This window comes from Erigeron canadensis, chromosome 9 (genome assembly GCF_010389155.1).
Source record: "Erigeron canadensis isolate Cc75 chromosome 9, C_canadensis_v1, whole genome shotgun sequence".
Taxonomy (NCBI): Eukaryota; Viridiplantae; Streptophyta; class Magnoliopsida; order Asterales; family Asteraceae; genus Erigeron; species Erigeron canadensis.
In genome coordinates, this window is record NC_057769.1 from 1,402,910 (window position 1) to 1,428,920 (window position 26,011).

The following is a 26,011-nucleotide window of genomic DNA, read 5'->3' on the forward strand; positions in this document are numbered from 1 at the left end:
CCACATGGGTCCTGTACCCATCACCATTCACCAAACCCCCCTTGGTGGTTATCAATGCCCACCATCTTTTTGATGGTGGCATCATGATGTTATTATTTGATATCACATTCTTATTATAGTGAATATTATTTTTCTAATAGCATTATATAGTTATTATATTAGTTGAGGTATTCAGCCATAACCATTTTGGTGCTAGTTAAAGAAAATATGGTTTTGTTAAACGAAGCCTTAAGGGCTTTCGTTAAGGTGCATTAATTAGTTATACATTTATCATAAAATTCAGGGGATGAGTTTTTAATAATAAATGTACAATTTTTTTATGCACGTTAAGTGATACATTTACCATAAAATTCAGAGGATGAGTTTTTAATATATAAATGTATAATTTTTTTATGCACGTTAAGTGAAGTCCTAAGGGCTTTGTTTAACATTTTTCTATATGTAAAGCATTTAAGGTATTTGTATTAGTTGTCAGTTCAACCATAGCCATTTTGAGCTTTTTGAGAGAGATCACTTTTTTTGTAATATCACACGTTAGATTAAAATAAATTTATTGTAGTAGTCGGAAAAAAGTGTATTTTTGCTTGTAGAAGATACACAACAATTTAATGAACAGCAGAAAGTTGATTAAAAAGTTTTACCATAACGTGATCTGTATATATAATGGAAGTATAGTTATGTTTTTTTACAATGGATAAGAAGGGCAAATTAAGCAAAGCATATGGAATGGAATGGAATGGAATAGATGGAGCCCAAGTACCCAAGTGGTTCAATTGCAAAGGGATTTATTCTTGCCACAATCATTCCTATATATATTACCTGGCCCACAATGGCTAGCTATGACCTTCTTGGTCCAATATACATACTGATTGAGTGATTGGTGTCCCACTATAACTTAATTAGGTTGCATTTCCATGATCTCACATCCATCCATCATCTCATTGGTCATGGTCATACTTCACATTCGTTGACGGAATTGGGGTATACATATGCATTTATAGAAATTTATCGATCTTGCATAGAGTTAAATTTTGGGGTATTTAAATAATTTAATTATATATAGTAGGCAAACTTGCAATTTTTCCAAACAAACACATGGAATACTCTTATCTCTAATTTAGCAAACATATATAGATTGAACTCCTAATTAAAAGCACCTATCAAACACACCATATACGTATTATTACTCCTTTTCAAACTAGTTTAATTTAGGGAGCTTGCTTGGTTGGATCTGGCTTTACTTCGAAGCTAGCCATATTGATCTATATATGGTGTGATTTAGGAGACTCTTCTCGAATCAAACGAAATCATACAAAACCTTTTTGGAAAAACCAGTGAGCAAATTTAAGACTTCATTATTTACATATGTTCGGCGTGCAACTTATAGTAACTTTTTGGGGCTTGAGCTTATGATGTTCATAAACTTAAGCTCATAAGTGGAAACAATATATTGCCAACTTGTTAAAATTTGACAAGTTTTGGCTACTTTTTAAACCAATGAGAAGTCGTCACGTGTCCGCCTATTTATTTGTCAAAATGTGCCAAATAATGATATGAAGTGTCAAAATGTGTTAAAAAAGTGCCAAATACGAAGTAAAAAAATAATGTCCCACACTTACGCAACGCTCATTTTGTCGGTCCGTACTGCTGATATTACTTGCCAAGTGAATTGGCCATTATTTTATTTATTTTTTTGCCAAAAGTTGTGCGGTAATGAAACCACAAAACCAAAAAATATCGATCGTAACCGATGTAAGGAACCGATAGATTTAGCCTATTATTACACCCTTGCCCTTAAGCTATGTTTGGCTACCAAAACATTTGGTAGCTTCTTGTTTCAGTAGGTTGTGAGAACTATGCCAAAGAAAAGTCACAATTAATATAAACATTAAGGTATGTTTGGTTAGACTGAATGGAAGGATGATAGAATGGAATGGATAATGGAATAGAATGAATATGGTAATTGAATGATTCATTGCATTCCATAATGATGTTTGTTTTAATTTTTTGGCCATGGGAATGAAATGGAAAATATATAACAAAAGACATTTTTAACTTTTTTTAAAGAGTTTTATATTTGAGGGTATATTTGAAATTTCCTTTTTACACAAGAAGAGAATGGAACTAAAAGATGGGGACCCCCATGGAATGAAAAGGACGGTTACTATGGTAATCACATTACAAACGTAATAAACTTTTCTATTCATTGTTTCAAAACAAACAACAATTTATGATTTGAATGGAATAAGTGTTTCCATTCCATCAAAACAAACATACCCTTAGCCTATTATCATCCTGTCATTGGCAACAACATATCTTCATCTTTGTCGTGGAGGTCTTGTCCTAAATGATTGTTTTAACCAATTAAAAATATAAAGAAAAAAGTATTTTTTTAGAAAATAAAAATGTGTAAAGAAGAATTAAGGAAGGAAGAAATGTTATTAGTAGTAATGTGTTATGAGGGCGAAAAAACTAAAAATATGATGTGTTATTAATGTGACAGTAAAGAAAAGATTGTGATACATTGTTGAGAAAAAGGCCTCGAACCATATATAAGCTACTTAATTGAGATTTTGTGAAGTAGCTCTCGAAGCTATGAAAATGTGAATTACCTACGTATTCCATAAGTCGTAGGCATATTGCACCTTTTAAAATTACTATTTTTAATTTGCTCTTTTACTGTACATTCGTAATTTTCAACTATGTTGTCAATTAAATAGACTATATCAATAAGAGTTACAACTTACAATTACAAGTTTTCCGTCACCACCACAAGCTAAATCTAAACATGACTTGTGTTTCAAATTGTGATTATAGGAAAAACAAAAACAGACAGATCAACATCAAGCACCCCCATTTGCAAATCTAACTACTCTTAATTGTCTTCATGTGCATGCACCTGTGGGTGGGGTGGGACTGGACCCAAAGACATGGTCATGTGAGTGTACACCATCAAAAAAATGTAAAAAGCATTACCATTAAGTCATATGGGAAACTGGTAGTTGAGCTACAAATGAAGCCAAGATGTTAAGCCACAACCAGTCAATGCTCAAAGTCAGTACATTAATATTTATATAATAGACATAATACAAAATGGATAAATTAAACCACTTCCAAAATGACCTGATGGACATGTTATACACTTATACCTCTATAGAAGTGGTTTTGAGGATCCTAATCCATAATTAGTCATTACACCTACTTGCTTCAAACGTACTACAATAACTAACCTCTGTATGTAAATTAGTGACATGCTTTAACTTAACTTATTATATCAAGTATATAATACTTTAACAATTTTCTGCATTGTTTCAAAATCTAATACTTGTACTGACTTTTGATTGGCAAATCTTTTAAAAAAAAGTGTCACTAAATCTATAAATGGCAAGTGTTTTGTTTGATCTATTCTTTTGGAACACCATTTTTTTTCCAACGAAAAACAATAACTTCTTGTAAGAAGTTTACATTTAATCTGGTCAAAATAATATATTTTTTGATAAGTAGCTTGCGAATTAATTGCAAGTGGGGTATGTATGTTACTAAATTTCGAACCTGTGACTACTGACTAGCTACTACTTTCTCTCTTGTGAAAACTTATAAAACCTGTTTTTTTAACCTTGTATGTCAATAATTTACTAATAATAACTTTAATATATTATAATTTTGATTGAAAAATAAGGTAAATAATTAAAAAATGGTGTTTTAAAAAAGCAATAAATCAAGGCCGACAAGCATGGGGTTGTCTTGTCATATCAAACTTCAATTTTTGGTGGCTTTCTCCAAATTTTAACTTCCACATAAAATACAAGAATATGTTGAAAAACAATATCAAATATATTTGTATTTATATTTATATTTATTTTCATTAATCATTACATAAATAAACAGTCAAAGTGTCCAAAATATCATTGGCATGGTATTATTGTCCATAACTTATTAAGTATTTATTGGTGTTTAAGATAATTAAGTGTTTATTTGGGATATACAAAATGATATTACTTGTATTTTTTTAATCTATAAAAAGGTTAGTGAAAATTTTGACATCCATAACAAATCATGTCTTAAAACAGTTCTACATTATGCAATAATTTGTCTGTACTTGTTGATGATAAAAATATATTGTGGTTTAGCACTAAATGTAAAGAAAGTTTAAAGCAAATGGAGTACTAGAAAGACTATTGCACCATGAACAAATATTGTGTTTCGTGTGATCTATATATCACTTCAAAATATACAAGTCTTCAATGTGATGAGCATGACGTTGTGTGGTGTGTATATTGTATTTTACCACTTGGTGTTCGGTGTGATGATCAATTGGAGTGTGTTTTAGATGGTGTCGAAATTTGAGGGAGTTTGACCACTGGAGTTCTTTGGTGTCTCACTATCTCATATATATTGTCATCATCTTATGTTTTGGATACCAAAGTAGGAACATGTGGCATTTCGCATAATAAGTTAGTAACTGTTTGATTGTGAGTTAGAAACTTAGAATCTCATCTTGAACATTAAGTTATAATTTATTTTATTTTTTTTTATCAATGTAGATATTATTTCAAAGTGAACAATATATAGCATTCTCAAAGTCTAATCTGATAAATATACTAGTTCTTCCTATATATATTGTTCCAATATTACGGAGTATTTGTATAAAAATTTGGAAATATATAATATGGGCCATTGAAAGGTAAAATGGGCCAGGGGAGTATGAGCCCACCAATCTGTACTTTATTAGTTTATTGTCTTCACCGACTATATGAGTTTATAATATGTGCTATATGAAGGTATAATGGGCCGTGTTTCCTATCTTTAATTTAACAATAAGCCAACATCATATGTTTCTCCGTTTCGGTGTTAAATTACTCGTATAATGTAGTGTAAAATTTACTTATTATATTACGTATCTTTAAATTTGTTGAAACATAACAGCTAATGGTTACCTTCTTCATAGAAATGATGATAAAGATTATACATCGGAAGTGTTTGGCCTGGCTTATTTATGAAGCTACGGTTTACTTTCGATATGCCAATGTTTGGCTTATTTTTTTGGGTTAATGAGCTTAATTTTCAATTTTAAGTCACGATAAGCTCATCAACCCAAAAATTATGACAACAACAGTCACAATACGTTTGTAGTGAGTCATTAACTGTTGCCACCAATTTGACCAACATTCGTGTCTCTTCGCCACCCGTTGAACTTGTTGACACATTTACCGACCATGCACCTAACATTAAGAAACAACATGAGAGCGAAATGCGTTACTATCTACCAATATACTAAAACAGGATTGTAGCTTTTTTAAAACGACATGTGGCACATCCTTTAAACGACATGTGTTATCATTATATTAGTTTTAAAATTTTAATAATTAAATTTAATAAGCTACCTAATATAAAATAAAAATAATGCAATAAATTATAATAACGATTTGTTAGAATCCATATTTGATCAAAATTCTGAAGCTTATCTTGATAGCCTTAATCTAAACATATAAACGCATGTAGTCATTCGGGTTTTTCTTTGGAGCCGCATAATATAGAAGCAAACAAAATCACATCATTAATCTTTTGTTTCTAGCCTAAAACAAAACTAATTAAATAAAACTAAGGTTTGTTATTTTTTTTATTTAGTCCAAACAGATACATAACTATTTGTGTTGTTCATCAATTGATAAAAGTATATTTTCAAACCCCTTTGTGAATTATAAACATGAATATTATTGTGGTAGAAAAGGTTAATAGAGTGATTTTTAATAAATAATATCTTTGTGGTGTCGTGCATCGCGCACGGTTATTAAGACTAGTATATTGTATGTAACAAAACTATAAATAATTATGTTAAGGGAGGGGGAATTGGTATATATGTATATGGTTAAAAGACTATTCTTGTAACTAATGGATAGTTTGTAATCTAGTTGTTTAAATATATTGAGTGTATTGCTTTTATATGTGAGGTCAATGAAAATAATTTATAGAACTAAGTTACAAACTAATTATCTACTAATTACAAGAACAATTCTCTTACTATATACATATACTAGATTATTTTAGTGACAAGTTATCGTTTCACAATATCATACATTGACAACCATATATAAAAGATGTTGAAAATAGATTAATTAGTATCATGGTGTCAAAGTTGTAAATTAATTAGTATCTTGTTGTTAATGTATGTCTTTATATAGAAAAAAAAAACATAAAATTTCATGATTTTATGTTTTTATAAACAATTAGTAACACTTCAAATTATTGTGTCAAGTGATAGTTTGAAATTCAATATAAACAGATTTGTTTAGCGGAATATAAATAAGAGCTCTATATGGATTTGACTTCTCTTTAATTAGTGTAACTATATTAGTCATTTTTTTATAATTTTCACGTAGTTTAATGTTTATATAAATATACATATAAAGAAAATTTGACAAAACAAAAGTAGTTAGCATTTGAATCACGCATGTCTGAGATGAAACCCAGTATTATTGAAAACCCTCTTAGTTATCCACTCATACAAACTTCGAAAGTGTGATTTATACCCTGATGGATTTCCTTAAGGTTTAAGACCTTGCCAGTAGCTCACCTTTTGAAAGTTTACTTTTTGTGTTTATAGTTAACCTTTTGAAATTTTTAAAATTAATTTCACATCAATATATTGAGGTTTCGAAATATGTACTTATAGTTAAATTTTTAGAAATTTTCAAAATATATTTTTTAAATCATGGTTGAATTTTATTATTAATATTAATAATATTTGAAACAAATATTGGATTAATGTAACAAATTTAAAAACTAAAATATTTAGGAAATTAAAATCTTAAACTTTTAATATTTACTTTAATTAACATAACTTATGTAAAAGCAAATTATAATACAATAATTAAGATTTGAAAGTTCATAATATAATCTTATAAGATACCCTAAATTTCAACTTCTAGATTTATTAGGAAAAACATATAATAAATAACTTATTAAAAAGTGTCAAGTAATAAGTTTTTCAATTTGATAGAATCAACAACATAAGCAAATGTTAATTAAATGAAATAAAATATTTCAGTTGGTTAATAGTTATTTAAGAAAATCGTATTTTTGTATATATAAAAGTAAAATTATATTTTCTGTATATTACGCGAGACAATATAGATACGCGAAATAAACACAATAAATTTTAAGAATAACATAATTATTAATTATAGATAAAACATGTTAAAATACAATTGTATTGTTATGTAAAGTTTTATTTGCATCAAAAATGGCTTTTTTAGTTTTTTTTCTTGTAATATTTTGTCAATATATAAAAGGTAATTGTTCTTGCATTGAAATTTAAATATGCGTACGAAATTAAACTAAGTTAATAAAAAATTTAAGGCATGTAATGAAAAATTCAAACTCATTATGTGTTTATAATTATATACCATGTATTCAATCTCTCTATGTAACTAAGAGATGATAGTTTCATAGGTGACATTTTTAGTTTTTTTGTCACATTAGACTTTTAAAGAGGTGTCATATTTTCCATTTAAATTGTTATATCTATGTTGCCATGTACAATCTTTGTCATCAATTATGATCATAATCATTAATCATAATCCTAATCATTAATATTTAATTTTCCATTTTATATATAAGTAAAAAAATTATATATATTATACTACCTTTTTTTAATTAATTCAATGATAATTATCTTTTATCAAATAAGATTGTTTATTATATTATGTTTATTTTTTGAAAAGTATTTATTATATTATATTTAATAATTATATATCATGAGAAAGACTTTTATGATTTAAATATTTATGTTTCATTAGTCTTGCTTTTATAATTAGCGTATATAATATATTCATAAATTATAATTTTATTTTTTTTATCAGTCGTAATCTGATAGTTCTTTATGTTACCATAACTATGAATAATAATGTAACTATCAATTATCGTTTTTATATTTTTGTTCTCAATTATCCCGCACAACATACGAGTTTAATCTAGTATCTAGTATATATAGTGAATGACATGCTTTTTCTTTTATTAATAAATTAATAGTTATCTATATTGGTTAAATAATAGTCGGATAATCTAAAAGACCTTTAATGTATATAATATAATTGTAAACGATTTGATAACTTAATAATACGGTTACAATATAAACTCATACATGCATGAGTATATATATATTAGTTCATTATGCTTACACATTACACTGATCAATCGATTTATGACTTCCTAGGTATATACATACTTTATTAAATATACAAAATTTAATTATTTCAAATACAAGGACTAATATTATGTTTTCTTAATATTAGTGATTAAATATTAATGGTGGAAACTGTAAATTAGTGATGGAAAACAAAAAAGTGTAAATTATCCAAAGTAGATTGACTAATGTTGTGTTTACTTAATATTAAATTTGGTAATGGTAATATTATTTAGATCTAAGGGTTGTAATTAAAAGTTTGAACTCATCTAACGGTCCTTGTTTCTTCATAAAAGAATTTAGGACCTTGTTATATATATATATATATATATATATTGGTAGATAACACGAGAATCTCTAATTTGGCATCTTATTATAATGATTGTCTTAATGTCAATGCATATTAACAACGATAATTTATAAATGAAGAAACGTGTGTTTTTCTAAAGAATGTAACTTTTTTTTTTCATTGTAGAAAAGTAATTGCTCAATGTCGTTTTCTGCGGGTTTTGAGCCTCAATACCTCGATGGTGTATGAGGGAGGTTAAGATGTAGGCGGACCTTACCTCTACCTAAGTAGAGAGACTGCTTCCAGTTTCTACCTAAATGGTAGAAAAGACCCTCCAACCTTTGCATGGGATGAGGATCGAACCCATGACCTCTGTCTCTAGAGGCAGACAGAAATGGTGGGGTGAGAAATTTCGTCACAGAAATGATCAAATATAATTGCGCGCAAGAATGCGAGATTACTTCCTTCATCTTGTAAATATTTCAAAAGTTTTCTATTTGGAAATTAGTTCTTGTGTAGATTATACGAGAGTAAGTACTCGCGCGTTGCGGCGTTGAGATGATGGGGTGATAGGTCATAAAGTGTGATAGCCAAATGCCTTAACCGTACAGGTTCTGCCCTCGGATTTAAAAATTAGTCAAAAGTATATCGAATGACATCTCTAATGAAAGAGCATGAAATTTTAAGAACACCCATATAACTTTTATAATTTATCGATGTACGGTTTGTGAGATAAATTTTTTTTGAATGAATTGGAGGAATAAATGATTTATGGAGGAGAGAGAAAAAAAATGATTGGTTGAGATTTGAGGAGAGAGAAAAAGTGTTTGGTAATATAGAATTGATAGAAGGGGCATTTTGGGAAGTAAATGTTGAAACTTAAAATGTTAGACAGGGGGAATCTGCTTTATAGTATAGATATATACTAAAAAGTAATATGGGTTGTACAAATTCTTATACATAAAGTACAACATGTTATTACTTTAACTAATTTTTGTTTTTACCCTTTAAGTTTCTAATTTTTACTTTTGCAAAATCTGTTAGTTATTTTTTCTTTTTCTTGAATCAACATCGGGTTGGGTCTGGTTTAAGCCCATGATCACCCACGTGATACATTATACATATATGGTATACAACAATATTTATAGTATGCAAAAGGTTTCATATTTTGAATTTTGATGCATATTGTATACTAAATTAACCACAAGACTATTATATATTGTAAAATTTATAGTGTAAAATTTACTAATTGTATTAGTATGTATCTTTAAATTTGATGAATCATGACAGCTAATGGTTATATGAAAGATGTTAACAGAAATGTTGATAAAGATTATTATGTGGAAGTGTTTGGCCTGGCTTATAGAGTTATATCTAAAGCTATGGCTTACTTTCGATATGCCAAGTTTATGTGCTTATGTTCTGGTAAATGAGCTTATTCTTCAATTTTAAGCCATGTTAAGCTAATCAGCCCAAAAAATAAGTCATAAGTTTCGAAAATAAGTTAGGCAAAAGACCTTCTTAATGCCTTAGCGGTACAAAGATCAAACACATTTCAAAACTCAAAATACACTATGCATGATGATACTCAATGAAAGTCCATAACAATGATAACAGTGGCAATTAGACTGAACCGGTTCTTCAAATATTTACAACTAAAAACGGAAAACTTACAGTATACGAACACCAACTAAAATACATTCATGCCATTAAAAAAATATAACTAGAATACATTCATTTAATTAGTATATATATATATATATATATATTAAGTTTGAGAAGATCAGAAGACACACCTATATGCATTTTGGATCATAATTAGACAATTGCCCAGAATTTCTTTTTGCAAATTAGTACCGGTTCTGATTGCTTTTGTTGATCTTCAAGTACAAATGAATTAACCTCCCATAGGAACTTCGGGGCTATATCTCTTATTCTTGATATAATGGATTCATTGTCTCTGATAATAATAATGCCCTGCAAAAGATAAGTTTAAATGTGGTTAGATCATATGCATTGACACATGTAAAGTTTTGCATTTGTGGATGAAAAACATTTCCAGACTTTTTCTGCTTTATAGATCATATCATTTCACAGGGCTACAGTTTACTCGTGTAATGTAAACTTTTTGATCGTTCATCTTTGAACATACGATCAAGATAAGTTCATTTCTTTATGATATCGCTATAAAAAAAACGACTTATAGCCACAAACTAGTTGAAGGGAACAATAGAAAAGGATACCTGAGGTCGTATAAGACGGTCCATCTCTAGCATAATATCTTCCAATAAGCATCCATTTTGATAGTTTCCATAGTGAGAAAATAGATACCTCGCATGTAGCAGATCATATGTGCGTGGATACGATGAGAATGGCTCACACCTACAAATAGCAAAAGAAAGATCGCTATCATGTAGAGGGGGAATATTTGGGTGGTTAGGTGCATAGGGTAATGGATCACCTTTAAGTCATAACTGGTACTTCTTTAGAATGGATTGGTGGGTTGACCCTGGGCACTTTTTGTCCAAAAACTTTATGTTTAGATGAGATAACTATCTTTTCCCGTTTAGCTAACTACTGTATTTAGTTGAGCCTTAACAAAGAGAACGTACCCAAATTGAACAATTCAAAACTAAATGGGTCAGAATGTCACCTCAAGTGCAATCTGCTAATTCAACTCACCAGTCATGAAAAGCACCAATTAGACCCCATTCATAAATAGCCGTTAAAGTGTTGTTCATTGTAGCAGGGACTACATTCATTACCCACACAGGCCAGGTACTAAAGGCAACTGCAAATCCGCCATAATGGGCATTCATGTCCATAATGTTTCTGACTTCTGTATCATTAACATTCATCAACCTCCAATACTCACGAACTTGATCTTGCCAATAGAGGGTATCTGAAAGAAATTTCTCTTTTATGATACCTGCACCCAAAAATCCACAATTTGAAAAGAGACCCACTAAGAATGTATGCAAGCCCGCAGCAGCGAAAAATAACTAAAGACATGCCTATAGGGTTAAGACTTTCCGAATACATTGAAAACCGCTGTGGTATAGGGGGGAGTTTTTGCAAATCGGGATCTGCAGTGCCAAGTGTAACACAGTTTCTTAAAGGTATATTCCATGATATCTTACCATCAGCATCTACAGAATCACATATATCTATGAAATTCTGCTCTGCATTTTCTTGAAGGCAAACTTGATCAGCTTCTTTAATCCATATTGCCGTCTGAACTTTCCTAGCAATAAGCTTCCAGCACATTCTAGAAGTTATGTTCACCAACTTATCCCAAATAACTGGATAATCCTTGTCCTTTCTATAAGCTGGAGGAGCGGAATATATAAAATACCCATTTGGCCGAAGAAGTCGATTTATTTCTTTTAGTAGAATCCCATCTAAGCATAACAATCAACATTAAGTTAATAAAATGGAATAAGCGCGTCATTCGTGCTGAGAAATTCATATATATCATAAAATATACAGGTTTTTGTCTATGAAGACTAGAATGCAACTTGGGTCTGCTTTATCTGATTCTCTAATGGGTCATAAGTTTAAAATCAAAAAGTAGTGCAGAAACGGAAATGGGTCAAAAGTTGCACAAATTGTATTTAAATACATATGTTACTCAGATTACTTTAGTCAGAACATTGTATTATCATTGTAATGATATATATTTTGTAAATCATATTTTGCACACAAACATAAGGGGTTAAAAGGTGTTCCAGGCCAGCCCAACTTGAAAGACAGGCACCAAAACCCATATAACTAGGCTACCCAACCCATCTCAACTGCCCATTTTGCCAGCTCGTATGAAAACCTAAATATAGAAAGCATACCATTCTCGTGCCAATCAACACGACATGTTGAACAGTGAACCATTTCAAAAGAGTGGCTGGGATAAGGTAGTTGTTTTGTAGCTAAAGCGGATATCATAGCCCCAATTCCGCGTTCTAAAGCAAATTGAATTTGATTTTCATGGCCATCTTTGGGAGCAAATGACATGGTTTGTATATTTAAGGGAAGAAGATATGCAGAAAAGCTAGCAACTCCACAAGCAACATCAAGAACTTGATATACACCAGCCGAACGAAGATCACCTGTCTCATTGGTTATCATATTGCCTAATCTGCAGTGATTAATAAAGGCATTAGAATCTGCAAAGCGTAGACACTACACAAACCTAAAATTCAAGTCTCTTTTAAAAATTTATGTATCGGCAAATTGCATTATAATAAGAAAATGTTCGTTTAAGGTAATCTTCGAATTTACTGGTCAGGACCCAAATCAGAAAAATAAACCAAAGTGGTCAAAGTTAGTGCCATATCAGCTGCAACAGCATCATATTCACTGTGTAACCAGGTCAGCTTAACTTTTAGATTTTGAGACTTCGTAGGTCCAAATAAAGCTTACCTTTTATGCCACAATCCCTTTATATATTTCAAGTTACAGAATCATATTGGATGGATCCAAATCTTAAAAAGCTTCAAATATAGCAGTAAAAGGTCAATAAGTCTTGTGCTTTATTTGAAACTACAAGAATTGGTAAGAAAGGTAACGAAAGATCCTGAATTTGACAATGTACGTAGGGTACCAACAAAAATTTTCAGCCATTAAAATGAGTGAACCTTCGACTTCTGACAAATTTAGGGACACGAATATAGCAAACAATTTACCAAAAAGAATACATTTAACTTTTGAACTATCTTTAATTTAGTCATGACATCCCTATAAGTAAAAGAAAAGACTAACACCAATTACATACGATAAAGATATTTAAAAGTTCTATCAAAGGTTAAATACATATACTACATAAGCTATTGTCCTATATGGCTATATATATAGCTCAATACATATCCAAACACTTAACCTCGGACAAAACTATGAACATGCAACAAAGTACAAGATTGATAAACCCATATTTATTTGAACAACCACCACCTTTTGAGTTTTGAATGGTTCAAAGACACACTAATTATATACAGTATCAATCTTTTGACAAAATCAAAAAACAATAATATATAAACACACAAAAATTAGTAAAAATGAGATATAGTTACCAAATGAATGCAATTGTGATTGTGAGAATGAAAAACTGGATGGTCCAAAAAGAGTTCCTGTAAAGAAAGATGTTGTGATTATTAGAAGTAGCAATACTATTGATTTGTAATCCAAACCCATTAATTTTTTTAGAAAGAGTGAGGGAGCCTTTTAGGGCGATATAAAATGAGTAGCACTGTGAATATGAATATGAATACGAGTGAAAATTTGAAATTGTCCGATCGAGGAATGGGAAGAAGCTTAATTTGGTTTCGTGTCCCTTTTTGGTGTCGTCTACTTTCAGTGTTCGTTATATAAAATACTCATAAACATAACTTCGAGTTCTTTTGGGGACTTGACTTTAAAGTACTGTATTATATTGTGCATGACTTTAAGTAAGTAACTGCTCGGTATCGTTTTCTGCAGGTTTTGAGCCCCAATACTTCGACGGTGCATGGGGGAGGTTAAGATGTAGGCAGACCTTACCTCTACCTAAGTAGAGAGGCTGCTTCCAGTTTCTACCTAAATGGTAGAAAATGCCCTCCAACCTTTGCATGGGATGAGGATCGAACCTATGACCTCTATCTCCAGAGGCAAGGATGTTTACCACTAATCCAACCATGTTGCTTTATTGGGCATGACTTTGAAAACCGAAATGATCAGCTGGTTCGATCAGTATAACTGTAAACCGGTATATCAATCTTTTTTTATGAACGGTCCAATTCACTCTCAAATATAAATCTCTTAATTTTGCTCACGTTAAGAGTCAAACCAGGGAAGCATGAATTGAGTGAAATGAGTGTCGGCCAACATTATGTTACGATCCTACATCAGTCGAGTACAATATTGATTGGTGGTTTATGAGCCCTCCTTTTATGGGCTTGCTTTTAAAAATAAGTTCTACACCTAACTTATGGTTTAATGTGAGTCTTTCATAGAATGAATTCGTATCACGTAATTTTGTTGGAGAATCAAACTCGTGAGCCTTTGCTGTAGGGGTCAGTTTTGACCTAAAACCGAAACCCAAACCAAAACTTTCGGTTTTTGAAATCCAAAATCCATTGGATTCGGTTTTTGTTTGGTTCGTTTTTTGGTATTCCGGTTCGGTTTGGGTCAGTTTTGGTTTAGTTTCGGTTCTTTATATATATATTTGGTTTAGCTATAGAATTAAATGACAAAGTTTTGTTATGGTTTTTAATAAAGGGTTTAGTGCACCGGGATTAAACAAACTATGCCCAAAAAGTTATAGTGTGCATGAACTAACGTTTTTGTTTATTGTATGCATAAACTTAGTAAAAATGTTTAAATCATGCAATGTGTATACGTGGCAGCCAATATGAGCTGCCACATGTAAATTTTTTTTTTTTAACAAGCCACGTATAAGGTTTTGATTGGTCGGTCACAAAAAGTTACATGATACAAACATTTTTACTAAGTTTATGCATACAATAAACTAAAACGTTAGTTGGTGCACACTATAACTTTTTGGGCATAGTTAATTGCATTTCGTCGCGCTAAACCCTTTAATAAACGCCTAATCTAGTAATCCATGTAGATGAAAAGTAATTTTAGCTACTACTGTTTGGTGAATTGTTATTGTATAGGTATTGTCGAACTTGGGCTAAGGTATTGGCAGATCGTATATTTGCTACTGTTCCATACTCTCAAGGTAGCCGTACACGACAGACAGGTATATCTTTATTATAATGTTCGCGGCCGACATGTATGGTATCTAAACATTTCACGATTTGCCATTTTTTCTCTTGGTGGCCGGAGGTCCCTTTGGAAGCAGTTTCTCTACCCCTAGGTAGAGGTAAGACTGTTTACAGCTCACCTCCCCCATACCCCGCGCAAGGATTGGATACTGTTGTTGTTGTTGTTGACCGTTTGGTGAATTGTGATTGAGCAGACCTTTTTATTTGTTGGTATTTGAGGCATCTTTAATTTGAAGATGATTTAATTATTTCTTTATATATTTTTGGGTTTTGTTTACTAACAGATTCATGCCTTATAACGGAAATGAAAAGGAAGAAAGCCACACATTTGTTTACAAGCTATTTCTTAGACAGGATTAAAGGTTTCTTTTACTTGTTATCATTTTTACTTTTGTAGATTTTATTAGCTGTAATTCCATTTTAATTGTTTAGTTTTTGCATCATGTCAAACATAATAGATAAACAAAAACATCACTAATGCAAAAGATATAAATATAAATACAAAATGATGTATATATAAAAACCATATAATTTTTGGTTCGGTTTAGTTTTTGATCGGTTTTTTGACATATGAAACTGAAACCTGAACTGATCCGTTCGGTTTTTAAAAAATGAAAACCAAACCAATCGGTTTCCTTCGGTTTTTTGTTTTCTCGGTGTTTTTCGATTTTACGGTTCGATTTTTCCTCACCCCTACTATACGCATAGTTGAGCACCTTTTCCAATAGAGACAACATGTTTTTTGAATAATTTTACAACAATTACGTACATATCTATATATATTTGTGTCGATATATAAAGTAGTGGTATGGGTGATGGGTCCCTGTACGGTTGGACCCGTTGAATCTTGACCGCTCCTTTCTAATTCGGGTCTATATTTGATTTTGTTCTAAGTTTTTTTTTTATTGTTAAAATTTTTTATTTTATTAGGTTTTTTCCCCCTATTTAGACCAAAATTGTTGGGGATAAATCGTTAATCGTCCCCCACCCTACCCAAGCTTATATGTATACTAGTTAATTAAACCCGGGTTCAACCCGGGTTTTTGAAGTTAAATTGGTTCTGACCCAAATATTTTCCGTTCAGATCAATATTAGAACATTATTAGAAGAAAAAAGTTGAAAAGTTCAAATTTTTTGAAAAAAACCTGTAAAAGGTTTAATGTTAATGTTGATTACTATTCATTTATCATTGTATATATGTTTTAAAAATTATTTTTATGAGGATAGAAAAATGGATGGAAGTTTAAGATAGCTAAAGGAATTAAACATGTTTAAGGTAAAAAAAAAGCAATAAGAAAATAAAAATACAAAGATTATGATGTCATATCTATTTAAATATTGTGTTAGCAAAATATGAGGTTTGCTATGTCATTTTTTTTCTAAAAATAGTTTTTGAAAATAATTTTGTTTTATTAATATAAGAGATTGAATGTTGTGGATTTATGTGACAAGCTAATATGTTGGACTTTAATATAATTGAGAGGTTAAATTTGTGTTTCGACCCATAAGTTTATCCATTTTTTATAAGTTCATTGAAATGAAATACTTATATGTTTTATATTTTTTCTTTTTCATTCTTGTTTTGTTTATGTTTGAACAGTTATATGTTTAACTACTCTCCCTAAATGATCTTATCATGAATAAATTAAGCATATTATCCACAACATTAAACGAATAACAAAAAGTAAACATGAATTAAATAGTATGTAAATATGATAATGCATGTATATTTGATCTTTATATTGATTCTTTTCACATGATCGATCTTAATTACGATAGATTTTATACAAACGTGACATATAATAAAGTCAACTGGGTTTGATTAAATAGTTGGAGTCTGTGTTTTTTCAAACAAGTATCAAAAGTTTGTTCCTCGTATCCAACAAGGTTGAAAGTGTTTTTCTATAAAGATAGGTGGAAAGGATCACGAAAGAAGGATCACAGTGGTAATCGAATTCATTTACGATTCCATGTTTATAAATACATCGTACTTTCGCTTGGGTCAAGGTTGCACTCGGCCCTTTGACGGATCATAGAAGGATGAGAAACCTCTCACTAGGTTTTTGGAATTTGACATCAGAAACTGTTTTCACACCATCAACCGACATCAACTCATCTCTATTTCTTTTTAACAATGATTATAATTATCATAATTATAAATAACTAGTTTTATATCCCGGGAAATGTAACGATGCTTAAATCTACAACGTATATAAGACCGACGATCCATACAAAATGAGAAACGCACATTACAAAAGTGTATCATAAAGGTAAAAAAGTCTTGTAAAAAGTGTTTAAAAGATAACGTTTTTTTCATAGCATAAATTTTGCACTATATGTTATACTCATCATTTGGTCTGTGATTAACCGGTCATTGACCATATGTATGCAGATGCTTAAAAATTGAATTACACGTACGTAAAGATAAATTCTACAAATAATATACTTAAATTTATTTTAAAAAGTTATGTGAGAAAAACAAAAGCAAGATTAAAATTTAAAATTAAAAAAAAAAAACAAATGTTTTTTTACTATATTTGATGTTTTAATGCAAGAAAAAAAAAAGCTAAATTTACTTACTATGTTATAGAGTTTACTTATGTTTGTTAGTTGGCTTATAAAAAGTATACAATGATATGAAGTTGTTGGTGACCAGAGTAAAAAAAGATAAATATAGCATGAGGAAGTAAAATAATCCAAGTAAAGAAGATGTTTAAGTAGCAAAATATAAAGAAGATCAAAGTTTGTGAGCAAAGCCAACAAAATTCAAAAGTTTAAGGGGCAAAACATAAATAAATTAAAGTTTGTGATCAAAGTCAAAAAATCAAAAGTTAAGTGGTAAAATATAAAAAATTGAAGTTTGTGGGTAAAACATAAAAACTAAAAGTTTGATGTTTGTAACATTCGTGATTCTTGACTTAGTTGACTTGTAAGTTAATGAAATTGAAAGATGAATGAATTTGTTAGCTTATACGGATTATTGAACGTTTTGTCGTATAGTAACGTAACGTGAAGTCTAATTGTGTTATCGGTGTCGTGTTAGCGTTTAAATGGTTGTATAGCTATTTGTCGAATTTAGCGGAGCGGGATCCCAAAAATGGACTCCCTAGGCCGGCCCCCTCCCCTCATCACATTCATTTATCCTTTACCTTTTCCCTTATCCTCTTTTTCTCTCCCTCATTACTCTTCCACTCCTTCTTTCAACCACCACCACAAATCATCATAAATCTACCATTAATACACCAAAAATTTGTGTTTTATCATCCAATCTAACTAAATTAAGTAACCCTAATAATAATAATAATAATAATAATAATAATAATAATAATAATAATAATAATAATAATAATAATAATAATCATCCTTCATGAATTTAGGTTCTAAAGGTGTTCATCCAAGGTTTTTGCTCTAAACCCGAAATTTGAAGTCTTGAACCATTTTGGTAAGTTAAATTCATCTTAAATCTCCCCTTTTATGTTTAAAACTTCATTACTAGTCATGTCTAAGAAACCCTTGGTCGAAATCGGGTTAAAACTTGAATTGGGTCAAATTAGGGTTTCATTAGGGTTGATTTGGGTCAAGAACGATTTGGACATGTAATTGTGTTATGGGTTTGGATTTGATTGATGAAACATGTTTAGTTATACTTAATGATGTTTGTTTGAGCCTAGAAACGAGTCTTGAAAAACCACAAGTCGATTTGGATGTCAAAAATTGGGTTTGGGTTCGTTCTTGTTGCTGTCCTACTGTTGTTTGGCTTCAGAAACTGGCCACTACGGCGCAGTGGGAAGGAACAGCCACCACTGCGGCGCAGTGGCATTCTCCTGATCATTTTTGATGTTTTGGGTCTCACTGCGGCGCAGTAGGACTATTTGGTCCTCACTGCGGCGCAGTGAAGACTTGCTGCCCGAACGATTTCTTTTTCCAACTTCAAACGCTTATAACTTTTGAACCGTAAGCCCATTTTAGGCGTATGACCTATCGTTAGAATTGTATGAGAGTCTAGTTTCTCTTAGTATCATCCTTTTTATGAGAATATAACACCATTCTTCCTGAGTCCCTCGTTTCTCCAATCGTGTATTCATCGTCCGACCTTGGGGTGTCTTGGAATGGCCTAGGGTGACCTATATTGTAACGTAAGCTATAATGTGATGATGTAATGTTGTTATAATAGGTTTGTGTTCGTTGTGCTCCCCGCTTACCCGCTTAGTCACCTTCTACCAACGTTCAAGGCCAAGGTGAGTTTCGTAGCCCCTACGTTTACGTTATTTGGGGTGGAAAGTGTACTCGTTTGTTAAATATTTGTCAGTTGATATGATTAGTTATGATATTGAACGAGATGATGATTACTTACTTGTTTTGCTTGTTCACGTGATTGCATGTGTTATGATTACGCATTGTTCATCATGTAAGTCGTGCCGGTTTATTACGCATTATTTATTATGTAAGTCGTGCCAGAAACGTATTTTACGCATTGTTTATCATGTAAGTCGTGCCGGTTACTACGCATTATTCATTATGTAAGTCATGTCTGGAAACGTATTTTATGCATTGTTCATCATGTAAGTCGTGCCGGTTATCAATATTGTTAAACGTTGACTTGTGTTGATTTGTGTGGACATGATTAGGTATCCTAATCCTCATGTAACGTTAACGGTTGTTATCCCGACAAATTTTATCTCTTTATCTAAACTTACGAACTCACCAACTTTATGTTAACACGTTTTAGTACACTTTTCAGGTGAACAAGTTAATGGAAGACGTATTGGAGGATGATTGATTGTTTGCATGCTAGGATTGGACTTGGACTTACTGTGAATCCGTGATTCATTATCCCCGCTTATGAGTTATGCTTAGAATCATATGCCATTTTTTGTACTCTCTTTTGTAAACGTTTGATGGTCGTGCTCCTTATGCATTTTTGTATGGTCTCGGATTTGTAATTTATTTAAATTGTATGGATTCCCAATCCTTTTAATACATCTAGATTTGTCTCTACTTAATTTCCATGTCGTGCTGTGCTTTTCTTGTGATAACCCATTATTCTGCCTTGTTGGGGTGTTACAATGTTAAAGTCAAAACAAAAAAAATAATCATTGTAGCCAAGGCTACTAAAATGTTATATATAATAATAATTAAGAAGAAATGTAAAGAAATATATTTTTAACAACCTAAAACAATAAATAATACTAGACTTATGTCCGCACAATGCGAAAGCGGTGGGGGTAGTGATGGCGGCGGCGGTGGTGGTGACGGTGGTGGGGGCGGCAGTGGGGACACCGATGTGGGCGACAATGGTGATAAATGTAAAAGTAAGTGATGTTAAAAGTGATATTGTAGTTATTTTAAGTGTTATTGTTGTATATTGCAGTTCAAATACTCATACTACTATTTCTCCATCTTAAATTTTGTAATTTTGGCGGGTAAAGTTTGGGAAAAAATTGGTGAATCATCAGTTGTATTGATTGGTTCAAAGTTGGAGTTAGTAAAAGCAATTAACTATTGAAGTTTTGTATCCCGAACTTTAATGATTAGCTTTTTGTGTGTAATTGTGGTCGTTGTGTTATTGGCAAAAAAGGAAGCTTGTGACAGCCGTCATCTAGCGTATTTTTCGAAGTTTATTTCAGGACGTTTTAGTTCGTTTTGTTTATGTACATCGTTAGACTTTAATACCTTATTAGTGGAATAAATGGATTTATATTTTATTCGGGATTTATGAGCATTTACACTTTAGAAAAATTGTATGTGGACTCGAGAACAGGAGGAATAATTGTGAAAATGTCATTATAAGTGAAATACTTAAAATCTAATCAATTGAAATATTTAATGAACAAAGATAGATATGTTTATATCCGTTATAAAACTATTGAAAAGTTATATTTGAATACATCTACAATATGAATTTATGGGTCATGAGTCTTTTTGAATTGTCGGGTCAAACCAATTTATATGAAAGTCAAACATAACTTTTCAACTATCTTTTCCATGCCTCTTACATAATTCGTCTTCAGATTCCCGATTCCTGGACCCATCAACTATAATGGCAACGATGTAGTCTACGTCATTTCTCGACTCTGACTACCAACATCAGGTTGATCTGTAATAGCACCAGCATACGGTAGCAGAGTTAGAAAATAGCCAAGTAGCAGCAAAATATACAATTTGGTTATAAGAAATTTCAAACTATAAGCATCTAAGTTAAATTTTTGAAATGTGGATATGCACCTGAATAAGAATATTGAGGTTCTTCAGCCATGTCTTATTTGCTTATCAGCAAACGGGATTCCACAATATTTTTAGCGCATATGGGGACACCAACCTGTTCAGTTTCACACTCGAAAAGTTGTGGCTGAATACTCACGATATCAAGTGCCTTCCATTTCTATTCTTCCGGAAAGAAACATCAAATAGATATGTTAATGAGTCGAGAATGCCTAACAAAAAAGTTTGTGGAAAGCTCTTAATCCCACAAATACAAGAAAATACAGAATAATGCATAACATTTAGTTTGCTATACCATTTAGTTTGCTAATAGGTCAAAATAGTGAGAAAAAAAACTTTAAGATACCTAAAAATCTAGGATGAACCATTTAAAAGTCATCAAAATATGACCTTCGAAATTGTTGATTATAAATAAAAAGGAAATATCAATTAGATAACTAAATGAAACTTTGTAGCTTATACTCAGTGTATTTATCAAGTATTCACAGAACTGGAAAGAACAAAAAGAACCCGTTGACCTTAGCCAACCTAGATCATAGGCTAGAAGAAGAAACACCGTCAGAAGGAAATCTATAAGTTCTTCAAATACAGGAGTATTTTAACTCATATTGTGAATGAGTTGATTTGGGATATGCTACATCTCTAACATGGCAAACGGCCTAGATAATAAAGTTCAAATTGTTCAAAAGTCACTGACGATGTAATTTTTACGCACTCCAAAAGAAAGGTTCCGGGTTTGATTTCTAACAGTTTCAGTTCTTGGTGGTCTGATGATCAAAAAACAAACTTATTTGAGGAGAATAGCACATTATAACATAACATAATCTTTAAAATATTACATGACACACAAAATTAAAATGCATATAAGATGAACCCATCTAAACCCTTTACACAACACACCCAACCCTCCCAGTTAGCGACATGAACCCCTTTGTTGAAACTAATGCACACACATAAATTCTGTAATGAATCTTATCATACCAGCAAATACAACTATATACCTCAAATCTGCAGTCAAATATGTAGTAAACTCGAATAATCAACATCTTGAAGTGTGAGTGCCCCAATATAAAGCTGACTTATATGGTCCAGACATAAAGGAACACACTTCCTGTCAAAATACCCATGAACACCACCCATCCCGGAAACCCATGATTTCACATCTGACAAATTCAAGTTCAAATCTTTTTGCAACAACCGTATACGATACACAGTTGTATCAGATCTTTGACAGAAATGAGCACCACATCGATACAAGTTCTCCTCAGAAGCCAATCTTATTAATATCATCGTCAAAGTTCCATCAACGGGCTTTGGGTCTGCAAGACTTTTATCACCCATCATCTTGATTTCCCTTTCGGTAGGAAAATGAAACTCCTCATTTCCATCAACATCAAAAACTCTCAAATCTTTAGTGTAATGTTTCATAGCTTCACGTTTAGTCGATTCATGTTTTTCTGCTAAAGTCAATATACAAGAGAACCTCAAATGATAACTTACAACGGTTTTTACAATCTTAAAGTTGTGAGAACAACAGAAGTAATCAAGCCATCTTTTTCCCACACCCGTGTACCATTTAATAATGTCAACATCTTCAAGAGCCATGAGTGCACTGATTGGCCTTGGACGACCCATGTTATTAGTGAACCCAGCTAACCTAACTGTTTTTCTGACAAGTTGTTCAGGTGTATCAACTTTTATACATAGTTGGGTCAAATCTTTGACCGTTCTTTCTGTGTATTTCTGTTCCTCCTCTTCTTCCACCTTCCTTTTTCTTTCCTCCAACTCTTTTCTAGCTTTCATCGGCTTCAAATACTTGTCCACTTGCTCTTGGAATTTGTCATAAGACTCAACAAGTTCCGGAGGAAGTTGATCTCTAATTCTTTTCAAAGATAAAAAATCTCCACCGGAAAGCTTACGATACCAGGCGGCACGCTCCTCTATCGACTCCAAAAACTCATCAACCACTTCACGGCCCCAAGTTTTAAAAATCTCCCTCACCTCATTTTCAATTTGGAAATCAAACTTGAACCCGTTGCTTGTCTTCAACTTCTTATGAACATGACTAAAGATTTTCATAGCAAGTTTCTTCCTGTTCGTCTCCCTCCTATTTTTAAGTTCTTGAAGCCTTACTTCTTTCTGTCTCAAGTACTTCTTTCTCGCCCTAATCGCCTTCTCAGACATTGGAGGATGCAAAACAGACGGTGTTACTGCCCGAATATCCATACCCAAAAAATGAACTTCCTCAGAAACCGCACTATGTACAACGGTTTTCTCTTTATCAACCGCCAACACCAAATTCTTTTCAAGAAACTGTACAACTAAATTCTTCAACTTTACAGTCAAACCCTTCGACCCTGATGTAATCACAAGTATCTCATCCAAGTACCTAACAGCATACACCTTCAATGGTTTATAAAAAACACGATCACCATCATCACCGTTCCCCTCATCTAGCCTACTTTTCACATTTTCCTTATTAATCATAAGCCGTAACTCTTGCAACTTTTGATCAAACACGTTCAAGTAAACGTTAATCAATATCGAATTCAACCCACATTCTTGAGGCAGCCCTTTCCCTAAACAACATCCACCCAATTCAATCCGGGCGACTTCTGATTCAACCAATTTCCTAACCAAACCAATAAATTTCTCATCTTTAATCTTTTCACTAATAACTGAACACAACTTATTCACATTCTCTAATCCAAAGATCCTATCTTTTTCAAACTTTACACTAAACCACCAGGAGGGGTTCTCTACATTGCTCTTTAAATACCGAATAGCGGTATGTCTACCCATACCGACCCGCCCACCGTAACTAAACGTCGCGAAACGATCATCATATATTACTTCTAACACCATCCTAATTGATTCAATCAAAACTTTCAACTTCAAATTAGGCAAAACAAGTGAAAATGAATCAAACTGAGAAAATTGAGAAAAGGGTTTACCTTTATTATTGTTATTTTCCACCGGAAGCAAGCAAGATTCGATATCGAACCGGTTTTCGGTGAGTTCTTGGGCCATTTTAGTGACTGAAAAGAAATGGGTATGTAGTGAATCAACAGAAAGTGGTGGCGCCGGAGAAATGGTGAGGTTGTGGACGGCGGTGAGGAGGACAGCCGGCGAAGAGATGACATTTTGAAGAAGATTTATGAATTTGTTATGGTGGTATTGAGATAAGACTAGGGTTTTGAATTGGGGTTTTGTTAAGGGTTGTGATGTGGTGGTTTGTGGTGGTGAGATGGTGGTTGAGAGTGCTGTCGAAATGGGTCTTGCCAGCCGGAAATATGAGGTGGTGGTGGTGGTTCGCCGGAAAAGAATAAGCATTGATTGAAGTAGGGTTTTGTGTTGGGGGTTTTGGAAATGTACAACTAATGTTATGTCTAGTTAAAAATTTGACTCTGATAAACCAGTAATTATTAAGAGTTCTTTTTTTTAGTGAACTTCCCTTTCGTGATGCGAGAATCGAGAGTTTTAATATATGTTGTCTTAATCGAACTTATGCTAAAAGATTTTCTCGAAATAAAACTACATATCTCAAAGAAACCCTACTAATCCGATCGAAGACACACCGATTAATAGAGTAAACTCTGGTTCCAAACTTGTATACTTACCAAACCCTTACAAAAACCTTAACACAAAAATTGTTCTATACTTTTGAGAAAAAAAATATAAAATAATTTAATGGAATACAAATTAAAAACAGACTCTTAATTTCTTACTGATTTATTTACAATAAAACCATTGACCCCACCGATTTAATGTTAAACTGGTCGGACTTGTTGGACGGTTCGGTTTTCAAACCATGCTAACAAGTATGATGAGCAAACACATGTCATTAGCCAAACGGCCTAGAAGGATAATCACCAAGCTTTGAAAATTATCTTATGTTAACAAAGAAGCGTGCATGATAATAAATTAGTAATAGTGGCCAATGAAAATGAGAGGTGTTTGTTTTGAAATAGTTCTTTGAGTGAAATGAAAGTGAGCTTTTAAATCAAGTAATCAACCATCTTAGATGGTTTAATATATGCATGCATTAACCAGTTAATCTAACTTAATTTTAACGTACTTTACAAACACTTTTAGCAAGAGTAAAAGTAATTCTTTCATCCTGCTCATTCCTACAATGAACAGTTGTCGAACAAATCACAAAAATTTGGTCAAAAGATATCATGTAGATACAAAACTTGAAAGTTCAATGGTATATTGGACAATAAAACGTATATTATGTAAAGAATTAACAAATTCATTAGCATCTTAAGTCTTAGAGAAAATTACATTTTTGGTACCTCAAGTTGGCAGATTTTGCATTTTTAGTCTCTAACTCAAAAAATTGCAGTTTTCATACCTAAAGTTTTGTGTTTTTTTCAGTTTTGGTACTACGTTTATACGGCGTTAATTTTTGCCGTTAACGCCCTCACGTGACAAACACGTGAGGGGTATTTTAGTCTTTCGGCCCCTTATTTTTGAGAAAATTACACTTTTGATACCTCAAGTTGTCAATTTTTTCACTTTTGGTACCTCAAGTTGTCAATTTTTTTACTTTTG

At 32.0% G+C, this 26,011-nt stretch overlaps 2 protein-coding genes across 3 annotated transcripts; both read right to left on the reverse strand.

Annotated features, from left to right (window-relative positions):
• Positions 1-10,234: 10,234 nt before the first annotated feature.
• On the reverse strand, positions 10,235-12,602 carry LOC122583048 (probable methyltransferase PMT7). The gene is made up of 5 exons (XM_043755489.1): positions 12,317-12,602; positions 11,615-11,875; positions 11,157-11,403; positions 10,718-10,856; positions 10,235-10,451 (listed from the first exon to the last, which is right to left on the reverse strand). Exons 1-5 carry the CDS (start codon positions 12,594-12,596, stop codon positions 10,293-10,295), a joined length of 1,086 nt encoding a protein of 361 aa, XP_043611424.1. The 5' UTR covers positions 12,597-12,602; the 3' UTR covers positions 10,235-10,292.
• Positions 12,603-21,059: 8,457 nt separating this feature from the next.
• LOC122582615 (nuclear intron maturase 3, mitochondrial) lies at positions 21,060-24,819 on the reverse strand. Of its 2 annotated transcripts, none has more exons than XM_043755033.1 (3): positions 22,456-24,819; positions 21,458-21,614; positions 21,060-21,329 (listed from the first exon to the last, which is right to left on the reverse strand). In XM_043755033.1, the coding sequence occupies exon 1, from the start codon at positions 24,785-24,787 to the stop codon at positions 22,469-22,471; it is 2,319 nt and encodes a 772-aa protein (XP_043610968.1). In that variant the 5' UTR covers positions 24,788-24,819; the 3' UTR covers positions 21,060-21,329; positions 21,458-21,614; positions 22,456-22,468. The 2 variants fall into 2 exon arrangements, with proteins under 2 accessions (XP_043610968.1, XP_043610969.1); XM_043755034.1 differs by having other exon boundaries at positions 21,458-21,619.
• Between the last annotated feature and the right edge of the window lie 1,192 nt (positions 24,820-26,011).